The 19794-nt window shown below is 57.6% G+C and overlaps 6 protein-coding genes across 13 annotated transcripts in view; 4 read left to right on the plus strand and 2 right to left on the minus strand.

The window, feature by feature from the left end:
* Nucleotides 1-306: 306 nt before the first annotated feature.
* On the minus strand, nt 307-949 carry SSNA1 (SS nuclear autoantigen 1). Its single transcript, XM_026686538.2, has 3 exons — nt 872-949; nt 561-760; nt 307-467 (listed from the first exon to the last, which is right to left on the minus strand). Exons 1-3 carry the CDS (start codon nt 921-923, stop codon nt 366-368), a joined length of 354 nt encoding a protein of 117 aa, XP_026542323.1. The 5' UTR covers nt 924-949; the 3' UTR covers nt 307-365.
* Nucleotides 950-1013: 64 nt separating this feature from the next.
* On the plus strand, nt 1014-5146 carry ANAPC2 (anaphase promoting complex subunit 2). Its single transcript, XM_087943911.1, is given in 14 exon segments — nt 1014-1077; nt 1080-1421; nt 1424-1619; nt 1713-1845; nt 1946-2120; nt 2228-2347; nt 2444-2561; nt 2659-2840; nt 2937-3078; nt 3291-3366; nt 3478-3681; nt 3918-4047; nt 4285-4520; nt 4742-5146. Coding segments are annotated over 14 exon segments (2331 nt in total). The 3' UTR covers nt 4955-5146.
* Nucleotides 5147-5277: 131 nt separating this feature from the next.
* On the plus strand, nt 5278-11239 carry LOC113424705 (uncharacterized). Of its 8 annotated transcripts, none has more exons than XR_015745400.1 (12): nt 5278-5678; nt 6191-6360; nt 6605-6662; nt 6934-7081; nt 7386-7448; nt 7775-7846; nt 8215-8268; nt 8835-8862; nt 9113-9166; nt 10055-10108; nt 10492-10530; nt 11055-11239. XR_015745400.1 is itself a non-coding variant. In XM_026686537.2 (12 exons), exons 2-12 carry the CDS (start codon nt 6196-6198, stop codon nt 11086-11088), a joined length of 792 nt encoding a protein of 263 aa, XP_026542322.1. In that variant the 5' UTR covers nt 5278-5678; nt 6191-6195; the 3' UTR covers nt 11089-11239. The 8 variants fall into 8 exon arrangements, 3 of the variants coding, with proteins under 3 accessions (XP_026542322.1, XP_026542321.1, XP_087800038.1); XR_015745397.1 differs by having other exon boundaries at nt 9807-10108; nt 11055-11092; XM_026686537.2 differs by having other exon boundaries at nt 8835-8885.
* Nucleotides 11240-12099: 860 nt separating this feature from the next.
* TUBB4B (tubulin beta 4B class IVb) lies at nt 12100-14654 on the plus strand. Its single transcript, XM_026686533.2, has 4 exons — nt 12100-12532; nt 12634-12742; nt 12896-13006; nt 13455-14654. Exons 1-4 carry the CDS (start codon nt 12476-12478, stop codon nt 14513-14515), a joined length of 1338 nt encoding a protein of 445 aa, XP_026542318.1. The 5' UTR covers nt 12100-12475; the 3' UTR covers nt 14516-14654.
* Nucleotides 14525-18705, minus strand: CIMIP2A (ciliary microtubule inner protein 2A). Its single transcript, XM_026686534.2, has 7 exons — nt 18259-18705; nt 17614-17828; nt 16806-17167; nt 16121-16238; nt 15485-15579; nt 15168-15285; nt 14525-14736 (listed from the first exon to the last, which is right to left on the minus strand). The coding sequence occupies exons 1-7, from the start codon at nt 18312-18314 to the stop codon at nt 14648-14650; spliced, it is 1053 nt and encodes a 350-aa protein (XP_026542319.1). The 5' UTR covers nt 18315-18705; the 3' UTR covers nt 14525-14647.
* A 15-nt stretch (nt 18706-18720) lies between these two features.
* The window catches only part of EXD3 (exonuclease 3'-5' domain containing 3), a 36777-nt gene continuing 35703 nt past the window's right edge, over nt 18721-19794 (plus strand). The window contains 1 exon segment of the mRNA XM_087943913.1: nt 18721-18830. The gene's annotated coding sequence lies outside the window, so the exon portion shown is untranslated.

The following is a 19794-nucleotide window of genomic DNA, read 5'->3' on the forward strand; positions in this document are numbered from 1 at the left end:
AGCACCGCCCAAATTTCCCTCAGGGCTCAGGGTTGCCTCAAACGGTGAGATGGGTGGCTGGTAAAATTTAATAATAAAAATGCCACGTTCCCTCCTCTGAGGATCTGGGTGGCTGTGTCCCACAAAGAAAGCCACTTGGTCGTGCAGCTGCTGGAAACTCCTTTTCCTTCTTGCTGCCCACCTGCGTTAGGGGGCAAGGTGTGTGTGTGTGTGTGTGTGTGTGTGAAGAAGGGGGTTGGGAAAGGCCCCAGCCTCCCCCCATGCAAACCCTCTGCCTGCCCCCCCCAAGTGAAAGCTGCAGGAGTCTTTTGAAAAATGCATCCACTTTATTTAGTGCTCCCCAAGCGCCCCCCACCCGCCCCCGTTCAGCTGTCCTTGGCGGGGAGGCTCTTGGACTCGGTGGCCTTGGCCAGGTTCCCGGCTTCCTTCTTCAGCACGTTCAGCAGCGTCTGCGAGCTTTCCAGGATCTGGAGCGGGGCGGGAAAGGGGAGCCTCGGTCAGGCGGGCTGGGCTGGGCTGGGGGGGTCGGGCTGGGAGCAAGGAGGGCCGGGCTCTCTCACCTTCATGTAGGCCGCCTCGGTCTCGGCGATGGTCTTGTCGAACTCGTTGCGGGAGGCCATCTTGTGGGCCAGGGTCTCGTTGATGCGGGCCAGGCGCTCGGTCAGCACGCGGAGGTCGCCCTGCAGCTTGGCCTTCTCCTCCTCCTCCTGCCGGATCTGCCGGCTCAGCTCGTCCCGCTTGGCGCACAGCTCCTCGATGCCTGCGGAGGGCGCAGCGCGGCTCAGGGCCTCCCGGGAACTGCGCCTCCCGCCGCCGCCCCCCACCCACCCCCGCCGCCGCCGCCTCAAACCTCCCCCCCAGCCCGGCTTACACTTGACCAGCTCGTTGTTGTAGCTCTGCAGCGCCGCGCCTTGCTGGGTCATCGCCGCCGCCGCCGCTCTCTCCGCCCGGCTGCCTTCCCGCCCGGCGGCTCCTCCTCCTCCTCCTCCAACGGCCGCCCGCCCGCCCGCGCGATGGAGCTCTCGGCCGCCTGGCACGCCCTCAGCACCGGCCTGGTGCCGGCCGCCGCTCTGGGGCTGGGTCCGGAGGGCCCGGGGTCCCCGGCGGCGCGGCGGGGGACGAGCTGCGGGCGGCGGCGGCGGTGCTGGCTCGCCACGGGCTGCTGGCGGCGCTGGAGGAGTGGCTGCTGGAGGTGCTGCAGCGGGACCTGCAGGCCCGGCTGGCGCCCGAGTTCTGGGGCCGGGCCGGCGGGGAGCCGCCGTGTCCTCGGCGCCTGCTGGAGGCCTTCGGGCTCCTGCGCCGCCGCCTGGAGCCCTACCTGCGCGGCCTGGGCCTGCTGGAGGAGTGGGCGCGGCCGGCGGGGCGCTGCTGCCCGGGCGTCCCGCGCGAGAGAGCCGGGGCCCTGCTGCGCGCCGTCCTCTTCTCCGCGCCCCCGCCGACTTCCGCCAGGCCGTCCGCCGCTTCTACGGGCGCAGCTTCCGCATCTACATGCGGCAGCACGGCGGGGCCGAGGAGGAGGCGGGCGGCGGCGGCGGCGGCGGCGCGGGTTGCGGCTGCGGGGAGGAGCGCTGCTGCTGCCCGCTGGCCATGGAGCAGTTCCAGCAGCTCAACGCCATCCTGTGGGTACCGGGGGGCGGAGGAGAGGGGCGGCCGGGCGGAGTCCGGGGGTCGGCGAGGCTTCTGAGCGGGGTCTTTTGTCTCCCCTCCTCCAGCCACGAGCTCAACCTGCTGGAGCGGGTGAGCGCCGACGCCGTGACCCACGTCCTGCACGGGATGATCGAGGAGCGCGTGGAGTGGCGCTGCCGGGGCGAGTACGAGCGCTCTTTCCTCGGCGACTTCCAAGAGGTGGGCGGGCGGGCGAGGAGAGGTGGGAGATCGTGGGACCCATCTTCCTGCCCTCCGACCTCCCCCGCTAAGGGGTCGCGCCTTCTCTGCCCTGCCCCAGTGGATCGACAAGGTCATCGGCTGGCTCAGCCGAGTCTTTCTGCAAGAAAGCGCCGTGGGGCTGCCCGGCCCGGCTGCCAGCAGCACCCTGAAGCGATGGCGCTGCCACGTCCAGATGTTCTTCTACCGCCTGTATGCCAGCATGCGCATCGAGGAGCTCTTCAGCATCATCCGCGGTGAGCCTGGCAGCCCCCTCACCCACCCACCCACCTGAGCATCCTGTCTGCAGAGCAGGCGCAGCGCTGGGTTGCCCTTCCTCAGGCTCCCTCCTTCCCTCCTGCAGATTTCCCGGAGTCGAAGCCTGCCGTGGAAGACCTGAAGTACTGCCTGGAAAGGACCAACCAGCGGCAGCAGCTCTTGACTTCCCTGAAAAGCGCCTTGGAACTGCGGCTCCTGCATCCCGGTGGGTGATGGCGGCTCTGAAGCACCAAAGCCCCCCTTTTCCTCCCCCTTTCCTCTTCTCAGCCTTGCAACTAGCCTCCCCGCTCTCTTGTTTCAGGGGTGAACACTTCAGACATCATCACCCTTTACATCTCTGCCATCAAAGCCCTGCGGGAGCTGGACTCTTCCATGGTGATCCTGGAAGTGGCCTGTGAGCCCATTCGGAAGTACTTGAGGTGCGGGGGGCTGGTTGGGCGCCTCTCCAGATGATGTGGCGTCAGGGTTGGGTGGCAGACCATAAGCCACACAACAGACACACACACACATCCCTAGGACCAGGGAGGATACCGTGCGGCAGATTGTGGCCGGCCTGACGGGGGATGCGGAAGGATCGGCCGACCTGGCCAATGAGCTCTCCAAAGCCGACCCGGTGACGCTGGAGAATGGCCAAGAGAGCGAGGACGATGCCTCTGAACCCGAGGACTGGGTGCCCGATCCGGTCGATGCCGATCCCGGTGAGTTGGGGCTGCGGTTGGAAGGCGCTTTGGGGAAGACGGGAACCGGGTCCGTGAGGCTTCTGGCCTCTGCCCATTACGCCCACCTTTGACCAGGGAAGTCCAGTTCCAAGCGCCGCTCCTCGGACATCATCAGCCTGCTGGTGAGCATCTACGGCAGCAAAGACCTCTTCATCAACGAGTACCGGACGCTGCTGGCTGACCGCTTGCTGCATCAATTCAATTACAGCGCCGAGAGGTGAGGCCCGAGAGGCACCCAAGTCCCCTGAGGCACAGCCAGCAAAGGGAGCCCCGTGAGGCCAGAAAGCCGCCCTTCGCTCTGCTGCGGCCAGGGACAAGGAGGGTTGTGGGGCATTCTCCTCCGGGGCAGGGGAGCTTTTCCGCAGGAGCGCAGGCTCTGAGGTGAGTAGCAGAGGCCTCGGCAACAGTCCTGTCTTCTTCTCGCTTCAGGGAGATCCGAAATGTGGAACTGTTGAAGCTGCGCTTCGGAGAGGCCCAGATGCACTACTGTGAGGTCATGCTCAAGGTAGGTGTTCCAGGCCACCCTGGTCCCTCCGAAGGCTGATGGTACTCGGCCCCACGGTGGCCTGTCCAGGCGAGCTCGGGCGCCCCACTTCCTTCCCTCTCTCCCACACAGGACATGGCAGACTCTCGGCGCATCAACGCAAACATCCGCGATGAGGAGCAGAAGCTGCCCGAGCAGGAAAGGCCTCCCTTCAGCCTTGTGGCCATCATCCTCTCCAGCGAGTTCTGGCCCCCGTTGAAGGAGGAGAAACTGGAGCTCCCGGCGCAGATCAAGGAGGCCATGGAGGCCTACGCCAAGAAGTACGAGAAGCTGAAGGTAGGAGAGAGTGCGGGAAGCTCAGCCGTGCGCAGCTGGCAGCCAGCCACGAAGGCGGCCTTCTCTTTTCTCCTCTGGGAACGGCCCGGGGTCCCTTCTAGGATTCGGCTGTTCCTTTCTTGCCGTCTTCCTCTCCCTTCGCCCAGGGCGTCCTGCGGCGTGCTCCTGTGGTGGAACAGCACATGGGGTCCTTCAGCTTGAGCAACCCGTAACGCTCCCTCTCGGCTTCTTCCCAGGCCATGAGGACCTTAAACTGGAAGCATCACCTGGGCTTGGTGAACCTGGAGGTGGAGCTGGCGGACCGGACGCTCTCCCTGTCTGTGTCGCCGGTGCACGCAGCCGTCATCCTGCACTTCCAGGACAAAAGTAGGCCTCCCGCTTCTGCCCTTCTCCCGCAAAGGGAGGGGAGGACCCTCAGAGATCTAGGCGCACACGCGCAGATGTGGGTCCTGGGAGCCAGTCCACGGGGAGGGGGACGCATTTGGCAGCGTCAAGGGAGGTGGAGGGAAGGTTTCCTACTGGGAGATCCTCCTTGGGGGTGGGGCCCTTCCTTGGGTGGCACTGCTGGGCCCTAAGCAGGGTGGGGGGGGTCCTTCTTTGCAGGCACGTGGACCTTGGAGGAGCTGAGTGAAGCTCTGAAGGTGCCTGCGGCCTCCCTGCGGCGCAAGATGACCCTCTGGCTGCAGCAAGGCGTGCTGAGGGAGGAGCCCCCTGGGACCTTCACGGTGATCGAGGAGGAGCTGAAGGACCAGACGGAGAAGGTGGTGCTGATCGATAGCGATGAGGAAGGGGATTCGGCCATGGCCTCCCAGGCGGACCAGAAGGAGGAGGAGCTGCAGGTGGTCATCTGGGGGAGGAGGAGGAGGAGGAGGCTAAGAGGTCTAAGCGCTGGCTCTTGGCTGCGTGATCCGCCCTTGTCTGGGCACAACAACGGGGAGCCTTCACGCTCAGGGCTGACTGGATCCCAGAAGCACCTGAGTGACGGGCCCTGCTTCTGCCATGCAGCGGTCCTGATCTCTGCCTTGACCTCGTTTCTGTGTCCTTACCGCCCCCTTTGCAGCTCTTTTGGACCTACATCCAGGCCATGCTGACCAACCTGGAGAGTCTCTCCCTGGAACGCATCCACAGCATGCTGAAGATCTTCGTGATGACCGGCCCCATGGTGACCGAGATCGACATCCAGGAGCTACAGGTCTTCCTCCAGAAGAAGGTCCGGGACCAGCAACTCAGCTACTCGGGGGGTGTCTACCGCTTGCCCAAAAGCTGCAACTGAGGGCGGCACCTGATGGGTGTGGGTCACCCTTGGACTATGGCCTGGCAGGGTGCTGCCTTGGTGCATGTGGCCGTGTGTGTGTGTGTGTGAGTGTGTGTGTGCGGCCCCAGAGACTGCTAGCAAAACGTTTTTTGTTTTGATGGATTTCCTGGTTCATAATAAAGTGGCTTCCCTTGGAGCCATTGGGACGGCGGTGTATTTTTTTTCCTCCGTGAATCGGGCCGGCTCGCTCCCCCCTTGCAATTCAGTTCATCGCCAACGTTTCCCTCCAGCCCCTCTGCGGAATATCGGGAGGCATAGGGCTGGTGGGGGGAGGGTTTGGCTGGATGGGTATCTTTCTCCTCGCCCGCCTGGGGGTGTGTTTCTTGCCAAGGAGTGATCAGCCGGAGAGGTGGGGAAAGGAACGAAGCTTGGGGGAGCTCCCTTGGCCGAGGGCCGTGGCCTCCCCCTTCCCCCTCTGTGGGCCATCCCAGGAGCAGGGATGTGGTCCTCTGGGAAGGAAAGGGAAACTGGCCCTGGGTCTCTTGGGCGGGAGGGCTTCTGAGTATCAGCCCAGCCGCCTTTAAGTCCCCAAATGCCTGTCACAAAGCGTGGATTGCAGCCGAGTCGGGCTGGCAGGAAAGGCCGAGAGGAACTGGACGCTGGGGATCTGGAGAACCCTCAAAGGCAGTTGACAAAGGAGGAGAAGGAGCAGAGAGCCACCGGCTGCCACGGAGGACTTGGGGTGAGCGACTGAGGCAGTGGTCTTCCTGAGGCTTCCTTAGGAGGAGGAGGAGTGGGGCTGCGACTGCTGGAGCTGCCCATTGGCTGGTCAAAGTTCTGGGGCCTTGTGAGGTCACAGAGGCTCCCTTGGAGCTCCTGCCTGGCTTGGAGGGGCTTTCAGGGCTCCTGGGAGATGGGGAGAGGTTGGGCTCAGGGCTCCAGGATGCAACTGGCCGGCCTGTTCATCATAAGCGTCCTCTCCTTGGCTTCATGTGAGTAATGGGCCCGATCAGCCAACTTGGGTTTGGGGCTGGGAAGAAAGCCAGGAGCCAGACATGCTGCAGAGTATTTGGGTTTTAAATCCGAGTGCACTTGCAGCCCCCAGGCAGGCATCAAAAAATTTGAGATATCTGAAAGCAGCCCACAACTGGAGGAGGGGGGGGAGACAAGCACACAAAATATAGATTTGGGGACGGGGTGGGAAGAACCCAGGCCAAATCTCCTACATCCATTTTTGCACTCATTGATTTGCAGTGAGAATGAGCAGGGTAGAGGCCTCCAGAGCTTATCCAGCCAATTTCCACCCAAAGCACAAAAAGAAAATAGTTGCCTCACTGAACGATGACTGGAAGGAAGGGGAAGAGGAAGAGAAGGAGAACGAAGAAGGATTCAGTCAGCGGATTGTCCGAAGAGCTGTGAGGAAGGTCCGCCTCTGGGAGCGCTCGCTGTGAGATGCCCTCTGCGACAACCCAGTTTGGAGGGGCACGGTTATCGTCCTTCCCCCCCTTGGAATCTCAGTGTTCCCAAATGGGGGAACACAGCCCCTGGTGCTGTGGGGGGGTGACGGCATTGGCAGCAGGAGGGTTGGAAGGATAACGGGAAGAAGAGAGACCCCCCAATGCAAACCCGGCCTGGTCTGAGTCTGTAAACCCGGTGTTATCCCAACAGTATCCCGAAGACGCTGGGGATCACGTGGAAGCTGGCCACCGGCAAATCTCCATTCCCAGTAAGGGCTTCTCACTGCTGCCTGTGATTTTTGGGGGAGGGAGGACTTTTGCACACCCCTTCCCTCCCCGTGGTCCGGGGAATTCGGTGTGGCCTTTGCTCCGCTGAGAACCTGCCGGGAGGGCAGGAGGCGGCCTCGGAGGACCGTTTCTGCCTCTTGCCCCCAACTACGGGGAGGGAGCCTGGATCCAGGGCATCCATCCACAGAAGACTTGGGGGGGGAGGGTACCCCTCGTGCCCCTGACTCTTGCTTCTCCTTCACGTGCCTTCAGTGGGCCGAGCTGAGGGCAGCTGCCCCGAAGTGCTGTCCAAAGGGACCCTGGCAGTGATTGTGGCCGCCTTGGCCTTCTTGGGCTTCTTTTCCACTTCGGTCCTTCTGGTGGTGGCGGTCTGTGTCTTGCGGATGGTGGATAAACAAAGGTGAGTCTTGTTGGGCCGGGAAGGGAGGCCTGAGGGCCTCTTCTGGGTCTCCTTCCTGCTGCCCCCTGCAGAAGCTTCCTAGGGGCTGGAAACCAGCCAGGTCTTCCTGGGGCTCGACATTCATTGCAAGCAGCAGGGGTGCCACCTCCTCCCTTGGCTGTCCTCCTGGCTCCGCCGGAGGGTCCAGTGATGGAGATGGTGAAGCAAACTCTCTGCAGGCCAGAGGATTTGAGTTTGCAGGCCAGGGTTGCTCACTGCCTCCGCCTCGCTCCCCGCCCTTTTTGTGTCTTTTGTCTGTCTCAAGGAAAACAGGGAAGGAAGGGAAAATTGGTTATCCTCCTTCCAGGAGGACTCTTCCTCCTATCCCGTAAGTGAATCAGATCAAGCGGGGGGGCCGTTGCAGGCACTCAGAGGTTGGGGGGGGGTAGGGTTTGCCTCTCGAGATCTGGATTGTCGAGGGTGAGTAACCGAAGAGCAAGAGTGGGGTCTCACCTGAAGACTTCAGCATCAGGAAGAAAACTGATTAGCCAGCGGAGGGTTTTGTCTGCTCAGGCAGCTGGTCCTTGTCTCCAGTTTGGTCTGCTGCTTCAGGTGCAGTGGGCCTCGGGGAGGGAGGGAAGGAAGGAAGGTAGGAAGGAAGGAAGGAAGGTGTGTGCCAAAGATGGACGCAGGCCTCTTGCTCTCCACTTGCAGCCCACCTCGCCCAGACCATACGTACATGACCATGAGGACACCTGGCCCTGATCGCCTCCGTCCAGCCACCCCGTGAGTAACAGCTCTGGCATTGGCCTCAAAGGAGCGCTTCCTTTATGGCCCGGACAAAACGAGGAACTATTCCAGTGTGGATTTTGAGCTTCTGCAGTTTGGCCACTTGGGCACTCTTAAGGGACTGCTTTAAAGCTCCTGGGGAAAGAATGTCTTGCAGAAACCAAGGAGGTCTGAAAGAGTCTTTATTAGCACAATTAAGTTCGGACGCCTGGAGGAGAAAAGTGTTTGTCTGGTTCAGAAAACAGCCAGAGGTCTCAGTTGGGGCCCCGTGTGGGATTGGGGAGCTTCATTCGAGGAGGAGATGGGAGTGGGAGCTGGTTCCCTTTCTCTGCTGGAGCCCTGAAGCCCATTCTTGTCCCTCTCAGGCATACCCCAGAGGACGGCTACCTGAGTGTCAATGAGCTGAATCCCGGTCCCAGGTGGGTCAGGGAGAGAAGGTGGGAGGGCAGAACGGGACGGGATGCCCAGGAAAAAAAGGGCCTCTCTTGGGTGACTCTTTCAGAGCTGCTTTTATGGTTTGTTTAGGCTTCTCAAGGCAAGTGGTAGAAATGCTGTTTTAACAGGAGACCAGTATAGAGAGAAGGGCTGGCTTGGTGGCAAAGCCGTGCTCTCTGACAGCATTTGGGGATCTTGTGGGCTACTAAAGAGGCCTTCAGCCCCCTTTCAGGACTGAAGCGGGCTCTCAATGTGCCCTGGGCCACTGCTGAGAAGCAGAGCATCTCTTGGCTTCTCTTCTGCACCATGAAGAATCAGGCGCCGCAGCCTTTTGGGGAGGAGCGAGGAGGTTAGGATATGCTTTCTGGCTCAGGCCATTCCTCCTTCCAGCCTCAACGTCCTCAGCAGTCAAAGTCAGACTTAAGAAATGATGACGGGGGGTGGGTGGTGGGGCGTGGAGGCTTCTCTGCTAACCCGGAAGCACCCGTTGCCGGGTGGAAGTCCATCTCCGCAGCCCAAAAAGCTGTTCGTTGTGTTCTTTTCGTTTCAGGACCCGTCAGAAACTCCACTACCAGAACGTGAGCGCGTCATCGCCACCCAAGTCAGTAGGAAGAAGGCAGTGTGGGGCTGGGGGAACAGGGCCGGCGGGTGCACTTGCCCTGGGCAGAATGCGTTTGCTCTTTAAAAGCCGGGAGCAGATTCCTTGTCTGGGCTTAGGATCCTTTCGGCAGATGCCTCTCTAGGTAGCAGAGATCCTGCCGAGCCCCAACCCTTGCGGTCCGTCCCCTTCTCTCCTTGGCTGCTGCAATCCTTCCTTTCTGCTTCCAGGACCCCCATGGAGAGGGAGTACATAATCCCCGAAGCGGCTCAGCCCTTTTCCAGGTGAGTGTGAGGGATCTGGGATGAAGTTTTAAATCCTCCAAGTAAGAGAGGCCACAGCTAAGGCACTGCTGGTCCTATGTATCCTTTAATAAGGAATCACACGAGCTGACCTTGTCTAGAAGAAACTGGAAATTCTTACTGAACAATTGTTCAGGGTTTCTTTCTCCGTCTATTGTGCCTGAGCCCTTAAGATAAAGCTTGTCTGTAGGTGCGCTTGTACCTGTGAGCTGCTAGGTAAACTTCCTGTGTGCTCTGCTCCCAGGGAAGCCTGTTTGGGTCTAGACTGGACGACAGCTGGAACTGGCAGCGTTAGAGCAGGGGTGTCAAACTCAAGGCCCACTGACCAGATGTGACCTGCGGGGTGCTTAAATCCAGCCTGCGGGGCTGGGCTGGAAAATATGAAAGGACCGGCCCGCAGTGCCTCTGGCAGCTAAAACGGGCTGCATGTGTGCCTCGTTTTCACCCTCCATGGCCTCCTGCAGCACTCTGCCAGCCCAAACAGGCCTGAAAAGGGTCCAAAAATGGCCCTGGAAACTGCCTGAAAAACAAGCTGAAAACAGGCCGAAAAATGGCCCGAAAACAGGCCACGGAGGGTGAAAATGAGGCGCAGGGACCTCCCGTGCCCTGTTTTGGCTGGCAGGGTACTGCAGGAGGCATCCGTCCCGCACCACCGCCCTCCCGCTGGCCCAAGGAGGAGAACTACAATGCTAATCTGGCCCTGGAAGGAATCCAGATGGACACTCCTAGAGCCTCCATGTCCAGTAGCTGCCCATCAGTAGATTTGTCGGTGGGCTGGGAAGGAGGAACAGAAGGGAGAAAGTATCTACCACAGTACACCTGGGTGCCTGGTTGACTGCTCTCATCCAGCAGGATCCATCTGTATTTCAGCCCTCCCTCAGCAAAAAAGTATGAGAAGGTGGAAGAGTCACACCCTACAGCTGTGTAAGTTTTGTGGGACGAAAGAAGGGCTCCCTCTTTTGATCTCGTCCTCCTGCAGAGGCCTAGGAGGGACTAGCAATTAGATGCCCGGGGGAATTGTAGCACGGCCATGTCAACTGAGGCCAAGCGGAAGAGGGGCTTTGCGCCTGAATGTCGTCTCTGTGAACCTTTAGCCAGCGAGCAGCTAGAGTTTTGGTAACTCTGATCAGAAGAAAGAGGTGGTCCCCTGATCACCCCCAGCCTCTTTGCAGCTGCTGACCTGCCTCCCTTGCTGCCCAAGTGGGGGGAGACAGGAAGCTGTCTGCTTTCCTGTCTCAGATCCTTTGAGTTCTGCTCATTTAGCACCTTCCCTAATAGGATGCTCTGTACCTTTCTTTCCTTCCCAGAACGGGACGCTCTCCAGAGATTGGGATGACACCTCAAGGGTGAGTTAGCACTTCCTGGGACTGCGGGAGATGGGCAGGCTGAGTCAGCTGTTTTGTGTGGAAATGTGGTTTTTTTTCCAAAGACTTTCTCCTTGACCCAAAACGGTAAGAGGGAAATGCAGGTTTCAGGAGACAGGGCGTTGGTTTAAACCATCACGCCTTTAAAAGGCATAGACAAGGGGAAAAGCCATGCATGCTGGCACCCAAAATCATCTAAGCTTCCCCTCTGCATTAATGGGATCTGAACTGGGTAGGACTAGTCAGGAAAGGGAACTTGATGGTGTAGTGGACAGCTTGAAGGAAATGCCAATCCAGCATGCAAATTTCATGTTTGGAATCATTACAAGAGGAGCTAAAGATAGAACAGTCCCTGTATTGGTGGAAATCTTTGCTGAAAGTATTTTATGTTGTTCTGGTCCCTTAATGTGCAAAATCATTCTGTCTCCCCCACTGATCTTGTTTTGTGTGAAAAAACAGGCACCGTATCATACTGGCTTTTGTTTCTCCATCTCATTGTTTAACAGACATGACAATCACATTTACGACGAAGTGGAATAGGAGATGGAAATGGGCTGATACACCGTATCTCACCTTGGAAATGGGCTGATCACCGTATATGAACTTTTCTTCGGAGTCCTTGGGCTGTGAAGTGGCTCCTCTGGTGGGGAACACAGGGACCCCCTTCCTATTAAACCATGGTTTAATTCTTCTTAGTCTGTTGATTTTGCTGCGTGTGCCATAGAACCCGTTTCTTGTGAGAAGCTTGGCTTGGAGTGTTCTAGAATGCTGTTGCATTTTGAATTGAATTCTTTATTGTCATTGTACATATATGCACAGTGTACATACAATGAAATTTTGCATCTCTCCAAAGAAAAATTCTTATCCTTTTGAAGTTAATGCTACGTTAGGATTACATGTTCTTAAAAGGTAGTGCATTGCAGGACAGAAAATGCAGCTTTATTAAGCTGGAAACTGAACAATTGATTAATTGATTAATTGATCACAATTGATCAATCCTGAAAGGAATAGTGGAGCGCTGGTCACTGGCAGTCTCCTGCTGGTGCTGCCTGGCCCAGGGTTTGGCCTCTGCCCAGCTGGCATCCTTCTTCACAGGGGACAATGGGAATGCAGTTGGGGAAACCGGGAAGGAGAGAACGGGGCTGGAGAGAAGGCCTAGCAGCAGAGGATAGAAAAACTAGAGTCCTTCAAGGCGGTTGGGGCCTGTTTACAGCCCTGGATCTCCATTGTGGAGGATGCTGTCAGTGGCCTTAGAGGCGTTGCTAAGGCAACGGAGACCCGTTGCTAAGGAGCGGCTTGTTTGGCGTCCACCGCAACCGCCACGCCGACAGGACAGCGCGCGGGGAGCTTGCGCTCTTAACGTAGCACCGTTAACGTAGTCGCCGTAGCGCACAGCCTACATTCGCGCGGGCGTTTCCTCCTGCGACCGTTACTAGGAGACGCGTCTCTTCTCAGCCGCCAATTAGAGGCCTCTGTCATTCAATCAGTCATTCAAATCGCCCAATAGAAGAGTCCTCGGGTTGTTTTTTTCCCCCGTTGGTAGGGAGCACTGAGAACCAACGCGAGGAGGAGGAGTCTCGGGCGACCGTTGTAACGTTCTAAGTAGAAAATTCGAGGGAGAAAGTCCTCGCGCTAAAAAAAAACGTTCAAGCGCGGGGCGGTTTTCGGTTAAGACTGGCATCTCGAGCGCCCAATCAACAGCGCAGCTTGAGCATTTTCGCCCAATCACCACCGACAAGGCGGATGACGGGAAAGGTGGAGTGAGGTTGAGAGGACGCGCGCGATTACGCAGCCCCGCCCCCTTTCTTGCGCCTCCTATATAAAGGTGTCCGTTGCCTTGACGCAGCTAGTATTCGCTGTGCCGTCGGCGTCGTCTGTCTCGTTGTCCAGACCGAAGAGGTCGTTCCCGCCCGTCGGTTCCGGCGCCATGAGGGAGATCGTGCATTTGCAGGCCGGCCAGTGCGGCAACCAGATCGGCGCCAAGGTCAGCCGAGCCGGCCAAGAAGGCGGAGGAGGCCGGGTTGGGGCTCGGGAAGGCCGCCTGCGCCTCCTCCTCATAAGCTCTCCCCGCTTTTCCGCCCTTAGTTCTGGGAGGTGATCTCGGACGAGCATGGCATCGACCCCACCGGCACGTACCATGGCGACAGCGACCTCCAGCTCGAACGCATCAACGTCTATTACAACGAGGCCACCGGTGGGTCCGCTTAGCGTGGCGCCTCTGAGCGCGCGCAGAGTGCCGGGAGCGAGAGGGGCTCGTCGGGGAGGGGTGGAGATGATGGGGCTTGTAGTCCTGGGGGAGGCGGCGGGGTTTCGGGTGTTGGCGGCTGAGCTGGCCTTTCCTTCGCAGGCGGCAAGTATGTCCCTCGGGCTGTGCTGGTGGATCTGGAGCCGGGCACCATGGACTCGGTGCGGTCGGGCCCCTTCGGGCAGATCTTCCGCCCCGACAACTTCGTCTTCGGTGGGTAATGCTCGGTTGGCCGACGGTTTTTTTGGGGGGGGGGCACGGCATCCAAGGGAAGGCCGCAGCGCATCCTTTGCTCGTTAGGATTGGGTGCTGAGGTTTTAGGGGGATCCAAGGGGCGTTGAGGTTAGTTGCCTTAACTTAGGCGATCTAGGTGGGTTTTGGGAGTGGGATTGCTGCCTTTCTCGCGAGGGAGGCTGGTTTGCAGGAGCCGCATTCCAGGCAGGTGCAAAAAAAGCTATCCAAGCGTGCAAGAGCATTGATACGCAAGACGTGCTTTGTCACTCCATAGGGCCAAGACGGCTTCCAGGCCTCGCATGGCATCTATCTGGGCCGGTAAATGCTGCTAAATGACTTGCTTTTGTGCACGATTCAGACAGGAGCACGTTAGGGGCTCATCTAATGGGTTGTTCATTCTCCCACTCGCTTCCCTCCTCCCTTGCAGGTCAGAGCGGAGCAGGCAACAACTGGGCCAAGGGCCATTACACCGAGGGGGCTGAGCTTGTTGACTCTGTGCTCGATGTTGTAAGGAAAGAAGCTGAAAGCTGTGACTGTCTCCAGGGTTTCCAACTCACCCATTCCCTGGGGGGTGGCACTGGTTCTGGCATGGGGACGCTCCTAATCAGCAAGATCCGTGAAGAGTACCCGGATAGGATTATGAACACTTTTAGCGTTGTCCCCTCCCCCAAAGTGTCAGACACTGTGGTTGAGCCCTACAATGCCACTCTCTCAGTCCACCAGCTGGTAGAGAACACAGATGAGACCTATTGTATTGATAACGAGGCCCTGTATGATATTTGCTTCCGGACCCTGAAGCTGACCACTCCTACCTATGGCGATCTCAATCACCTGGTGTCGGCCACAATGAGCGGAGTGACCACTTGTCTGCGGTTCCCAGGCCAGCTAAACGCTGACCTGCGCAAGCTGGCAGTCAACATGGTCCCCTTTCCTCGGCTACATTTTTTTATGCCTGGCTTTGCTCCTCTGACGAGCCGTGGGAGCCAGCAATATCGTGCCCTGACCGTGCCTGAGCTCACCCAGCAGATGTTTGATGCCAAGAATATGATGGCAGCCTGTGACCCCCGCCATGGGCGCTACCTCACAGTTGCGGCGGTTTTCCGTGGGCGCATGTCAATGAAGGAGGTGGATGAGCAGATGCTGAATGTCCAGAACAAGAATAGCAGCTACTTTGTGGAGTGGATCCCTAATAACGTGAAGACCGCCGTCTGCGACATCCCTCCTCGTGGCCTTAAGATGTCAGCCACCTTCATTGGCAACAGCACCGCCATCCAGGAACTCTTCAAGCGCATCTCAGAGCAGTTCACGGCTATGTTCCGTCGCAAGGCTTTCTTGCATTGGTACACTGGGGAGGGTATGGATGAGATGGAGTTCACCGAGGCGGAAAGCAACATGAACGATCTGGTGTCGGAATACCAGCAGTACCAGGATGCAACAGCTGAGGAAGAGGGTGAGTTTGAAGAGGAAGCAGAGGAAGAAGCAGCTTAAGAGACTGGGGGAGGGGTCACACCTGTTTGTTCAAAGGTGTCACAAACTTTTATTTGTTCAAGACCTCTGTTTATGTGTTCTGCGTCTTCTTTATGTCACCTGTCTGATGCTGTAAGGACATTAAAAACATTTTCATCCTGTATGTTGTCTCTGCTGTACTTCATCGTAGAAAGCTTTCCGAGTGCTGTTGCCAAAAGTTAGGGCATAATGTTCACGGATAGCTGGGGAGAAGAAAAACCCCAAGTCAGCAGCTCTGCATGCTCCAACTGGTTCGTTCATGTGGCTACACAGGATTGAGTGGAATGTTTAAAAGAGGGAACGGGTGTAAAGGCGTCATTCTTTCTCTGCAAGGAAAACTTCAGCAGGCAGAAGCAGTCAGAGGAAAAGCATCTCTTGAAAGGGTACAAAGGATTTTACTGGCCAGAAGACGGGCAAAGAGCGTTGCAGTTTCTCCTAGCTCGTCATATTTCATAACCAGCGCTAAGCATCTGTCTGCCAAATTGCAGCTGCTGAATGACCTCAGCTTGTTCAGTTCTGTGTAGCCAGAGGCCCTGGGAGCAAATGTGTTACTTTGAACAGATCTCAACCAGCCCTGAGGAGCTAATGGGGAGGGGGAGAAACTTGTCTTAGCTTGACAGGTCTCATCACTTACTTGGCACAAACCCGGTGTAGAATGGAACCAGGCCTCTGCTGTTGTAGATCTTTGTGTTGGGCCAGTAAGTGTGTGGCAGGCGCTGTCCAAAACTATATATAGGGTTTCTCAGCCTTTCCTGAGGAAGGACAATTGAGTGTTAGGAAAGCTGATGCCTTGCAGCTAAATTTGACTCCTGGCTTGGAGTCTTCCCTAGGTGAGAAATTATTTCTAGAGACCCATTTGTCTCCAGACAGCATCAGTGCCTGGCCACATGACTGTTGGGGGTGGGGGGGAATGATGGGCCCAGCCCCCCCTGCTCCCTATCCCAGGATTACCTGGTTTCTATCAAAATTATTCATGGCATCTTTCACTCCCTTTAGGTAGTTGACTCCCATAACCCAGGTGAAGCATGGGATAAATCCAGCATATCCTGTGAAAAAGGTTCCAGGGAGCTGCTCAGGACCCAGAGTGGCTGCAGCTACAACCCCTTTTTACTCCTTCCAAGCCCAGAACAAGGGTGGGTGTGAGGCTGTGGCTTTTATAAAATCGGTCTTGCCTAGTGAGAATCTGGAAGGGTCTGAAGGTAACCGGGGCATACATTTGCTCTCACTTCTTCCAACAAATGCTTCAGCTCAGAAATCCTGGCCATCTTTGGCATGCCTGGAGGGCATCAGGCAAATGCAGGTGTTCCATCCAACACTTCCCAGCCCAAATTGGCATGCTGGAGCAAGCTGCTGAAGATGGAGGGGGGGGGGAATGACTGGCTGAGGCATCGGGAAGATTTGGGGCAGGGGTGGGTATTCTGTTAGCTCAAAAACTGCTTCATTGCTCAATGTGTTCGTTTCAGAAAGGAAAGCCCTATGGGTTTCAATGCTTTTTCTGATCCAGTTTCTCTAACCTGGTTAAAGAGAGCACTCTATGTGAGGAGAGGAAGACTCGACGCTCTTATCTCACCATTGCCCATAGTTTACCTGAGATAGCTTTTCGCTGAATGAGGTTGGGCAGATCCAGTTTGGGGATCCGGTCAAACCGCCTGACATCCACTGTTTCTGTTGCCAGTGGCAAAGGCACTCCTTCAGTCCTGGTTGGCTGCGAGACGAACAAAAAAATAATTGTGTCTGACTTTCTGCAGGAAACATGCAACTACCTTTCAAAGCAATGGAAGCCGCTGGTATAGCTGTTAAGACTTCGGGCTATAAATACTGGGAAATGAGTTTTTAGTCCCGGTTAGGCACATAGCCAGTTGAGGGACCTTGGCCCAGTAAACCACTTTTAGCTCCAGGTAAGTAAGTTTCTTGGAGTAATGTAAAACAAAACACCCCAGACTCCTTCCCATAGGTGCAAATGAATATTGTCAGAAGGGCTCCTCTTGCTGGTCTCATGTTCTGCGCAGATTCATAAGGAAATTGTGGCTTTTGGCTTCAGGGGTAATGGGATAGACCTAAGACTCCCAACCCAATATTTACAGATGCTGTTGCACTCATTGGGGGCAACGCCATCAGAAAGAGTTGTCTACCATTGAGATTGGACAAAGACCTTGACTGCTATTTGCACTTTGGTCACAGATGGGAATCGCCCCAGGAGTTTGGTGCCTCTTTTCTGTGGTCTGCTCATTACAGCTGGTCTCTATCTCATGGTCTGCTTTTAAGCACCTACCTGGTCAGTACCTGCGCGGCAAGGAGGCCCCCTCCAGCCCTGTCCGCACACCAAGGACATGCCAGCCTTGCAAGGTCCTCGGACTTCCTCCTGACCACACACCAGCGCAATGTCCGGGTGGCAGAGAAACCTTCGCTCGTCTTTCGGGGAGACCAGCTGTGAGCTGGCTGTGGCTGCAAATTGCCTCCACCCGGGCCCACAGGCTAACCGGATGCCGGGATGACAGGGGATGACTTTCCTGTGAGCTGGTGCTGGATGGCCCTCTGTCCACAGAGGAGGGTCAGGCCGGGGAAGAACCCTTGGCAAAGGGAGCTGCAAATCTTGGCTTGGAATAGGAAAGCAACCAGTGTAGGGTACAAATCCTAGAAAGGGAAATAAAAGGAGAAAACCAACATCCTAAATTCAACCTTGAAAGGAGCCAGTGGGGGGAATCATTCCGGGGTTCCCTACAGAGCCAGCAAAACGGTGGAGATAGAGATGGGGGCTGGCAGCTGGGGTGAAGCCCTGCCCACGTGCAGAAAGCCCCTTGGGTAATTCCTGATATCACCCACCCCTGGAGTGCTACTCTGGAGCAGGGCTTTCCTCTGCCAGGTTTTTTTGGGGGTGGTGGTGGGGTGGGATGTAAAAGGATTTTTTTGGTGATAGGATGAAATTTCCCTCTGAATTTCTACTATTTGGCCAATTGTATAGCTCTGACCGCGTTACTGTGCTACGATTTACTGTTGTTTAGTCCAGTCAGAGCAGTAGAGCCAACAGGAGTCCCGGACACACCAGGAGCCTTCTTGCCCACTTTCTTCCAGATGCTCACCTGTGTATCCCGGGATGTACGACTGGCCCTGATCCATCCTGTCTGGTGCAGGGAGTTTCTGCCGGCTGAAGTCTTCTGTGAACTTGGGTCTCTTCAAAGGTGTGAGAACGGAGCACGGGCTCTTGCGGACCTCAGGGTCGGTCAGCATCCTGGAGGTGGTTCTGCCGTAACTTTGCCCAACATGGTAGCGGACCTGGGGGTAAAAGCCTCCATATCTTAAAGAGGCACAAACAGGTAAAAGGAAAATGAATCCACACGTGAACATGCTAGAAAAACGGGATTAATTTAGCATCAATTTAAGTCGTTTGGCACCAATATTATTAAGAGATCTGCCACGGCCATTTTATTCAGAGATTGAAGTCACAAATTCCACCCTAAAAAGGGGTGGAAAAGGAAAAGGGATTGGAAGCAATTGCAGGGTGGGTGAGTGGGTGGGGGAGAAAGGCAAGCTAATCCTTAAGTCAGAAAAAGCTTCCCTGAGGGGCACAGGCGAAGGAGAAGGCCGCGGAGGGTAGCTGGCACAGCCTTCCCGAGTTCCAGCCTCCCTGGGCACAGCGGTAGACTGCTCCTGGAGGGGGAAGCTCTGCTGGGAGACTGGCACCAAATCGCCTTCCTTCGGCCAGAGGCCTCCAGCCGCGGGCTCACCCAGGGACGTAGTAGGGCTCCTGAGGGAAGAAGCTGCACCTCTGGGCTGCTGTCATGGTGGGCCAGCGCTGCTGCTCTCCGGGGACCCTCGCCTGCCACAAGGCTGGGCGGGCCGAGCCGGCCGCGTCGCCCGGGCGACGATTGTTGGGGAGCGGCCTTCAGGCGGAGGGACCGGGCCTGGTCCCCAGGGGCAGCCCTCGCGGCCTCCCATCCCGCCGCCGGGGCGGCCGCGAGGGGGCAGCGCAGGACCGCCGACCCGGCCGCCGCCCTGCCTCGCGGGGCCGTTGTTTCCGCCGGCCGCCGAGCGAAGGTTCCGCCCGGGGTTCGCCGAGCCCGGGGGACCCGTTTGGGCGGCGCACGGGCGGAGCGCCACTTCCGGCCCGCCTGGCCCGGGGAAAGGGGGCGCCGCGGGGGCCCGTCGCGCTCTGGGCTCGCTCGGCTTCCTGGAAAGGGCGCGCGGGAGGCGGAAGCGTCGGAAATCCGAAGGCCGGAAATTCTCGGCTCTCCCAGAAAGGGGCCCCGGGCGAGGGAGAGCCCCGCCGGACTGAAGGCTGGAGGCCTCCGGGGAGCAGGTGGGTGCCCGACGCCCCGCGCCCCGGAGGGAGGCCGGTCCCTGGTCGAGAAACCCAACGCCCGCGGCAGGCCCTCTCCTCAGCCGGGCCTCGGGCTGCTCTCCCCTGGCTCTTCAGGGCCGGAGCCGGAGCGAGCGGCCGGCTCCATTCCGGCCTCCTGGTCGCCTTTGGGCTCCTTGGAGAAACGGCTGGTGAAAGAGGAGGAGGAGGAGGAAGAAGAAGGCCCGGGCGGGGGGCTGGCCAGCCTCTCTCCTCCACGGTCCCAGCAGGCCTGCCCTGCCCGGGCTTCTCTCTCTGCCTCTGTCGTGGAGGCTGCGGGCCTTTTTTCTGCGGAAAGCACCGTTGGCTGGGCCGCCTTCCTCGGCTGCATCTGTTGGGCTTCCCCTGAGTCTGGTGTCCAGTCGGTTGGAGGGCAGAGCCCCCAGAGCCCCCTTCCCAGATGAGCCTTGCAGCTGAGACCCGGGGATGTTTCTGCACCTGTGTGTGTGTGTGTCTGCTTTGTGAGAGTTTGTGAGTTTTGGGCCAGTGGTGATCTGGTTGTGTCTCAGGGTGGATGGGCATATTCTCTCGGTGGTTTCGAGTTTGGATGGAGCTGCACCAAAAGAGGTTTGGAAGCGAAGTAGATCCTCTAAGAGCTCCCCACCGAGAACAGCAGCTGGCTGAGTCTCCCTTGTCAAGGAGTTTTGATGTGGTTTGGCTTTACTGGACATTTTCATGTGGTTTGTGGGTGGGTGTTTTTTTTTTTGAAGTCTGTAGCCCCTAAGAAATGTTAAACGGATCACAGATGTCAGCTTCAGAGGCTGCCTGTGTTCTACTACAGGACTTTAGGGGGGAAAAAAATATCTACACCCCTGGAAATCCTCCGTTGGCAGCGCACCCAGCAGCTCCTAATTTTTCAGCTAAGCAGCAGCGCATCTTAATTTTGTGTGTGTGTTCTTTTAAGTTAAACTCTCAAAGTGGAAAA

Source organism: Notechis scutatus, chromosome 15 (genome assembly GCF_049901735.1).
Source record: "Notechis scutatus isolate UNSWTSFEM ecotype Mainland chromosome 15, rNotScu1.2, whole genome shotgun sequence".
NCBI classification, from domain to species: Eukaryota; Metazoa; Chordata; class Lepidosauria; order Squamata; family Elapidae; genus Notechis; species Notechis scutatus.

What these genes read in the sequence shown, in the direction of transcription:
- SSNA1 (XM_026686538.2), bottom strand. Translation starts at nt 923, where the DNA reads ATGACCCAGCAAGGCGCGGCGCTGCAGAGCTACAACAACGAGCTGGTC. An exon ending in CAACAACGAGCTGGTCAAGT is followed by an intron (nt 761 to 871) that starts GTAAGCCGGGCT and finishes CGCCCTCCGCAG; the next exon opens with GCATCGAGGAGCTGTGCGCC. An exon ending in CCGAGGCGGCCTACATGAAG is followed by an intron (nt 468 to 560) that starts GTGAGAGAGCCC and finishes GCCCCGCTCCAG; the next exon opens with ATCCTGGAAAGCTCGCAGAC.
- LOC113424705 (XM_026686537.2), top strand. Translation starts at nt 6,196, where the DNA reads ATGAGCAGGGTAGAGGCCTCCAGAGCTTATCCAGCCAATTTCCACCCA. An exon ending in CGGATGGTGGATAAACAAAG is followed by an intron (nt 7,082 to 7,385) that starts GTGAGTCTTGTT and finishes GTCTGTCTCAAG; the next exon opens with GAAAACAGGGAAGGAAGGGA. An exon ending in GCGGCTCAGCCCTTTTCCAG is followed by an intron (nt 9,167 to 10,054) that starts GTGAGTGTGAGG and finishes TCTGTATTTCAG; the next exon opens with CCCTCCCTCAGCAAAAAAGT.
- TUBB4B (XM_026686533.2), top strand. Translation starts at nt 12,476, where the DNA reads ATGAGGGAGATCGTGCATTTGCAGGCCGGCCAGTGCGGCAACCAGATC. An exon ending in CTATTACAACGAGGCCACCG is followed by an intron (nt 12,743 to 12,895) that starts GTGGGTCCGCTT and finishes TTTCCTTCGCAG; the next exon opens with GCGGCAAGTATGTCCCTCGG. An exon ending in CCCCGACAACTTCGTCTTCG is followed by an intron (nt 13,007 to 13,454) that starts GTGGGTAATGCT and finishes CCTCCCTTGCAG; the next exon opens with GTCAGAGCGGAGCAGGCAAC.
- CIMIP2A (XM_026686534.2), bottom strand. Translation starts at nt 18,314, where the DNA reads ATGACAGCAGCCCAGAGGTGCAGCTTCTTCCCTCAGGAGCCCTACTAC. An exon ending in GAGCCCTACTACGTCCCTGG is followed by an intron (nt 17,829 to 18,258) that starts GTGAGCCCGCGG and finishes TGCCTCTTTAAG; the next exon opens with ATATGGAGGCTTTTACCCCC. An exon ending in ATAATTTTGATAGAAACCAG is followed by an intron (nt 15,286 to 15,484) that starts GTAATCCTGGGA and finishes GTCCTTCCTCAG; the next exon opens with GAAAGGCTGAGAAACCCTAT.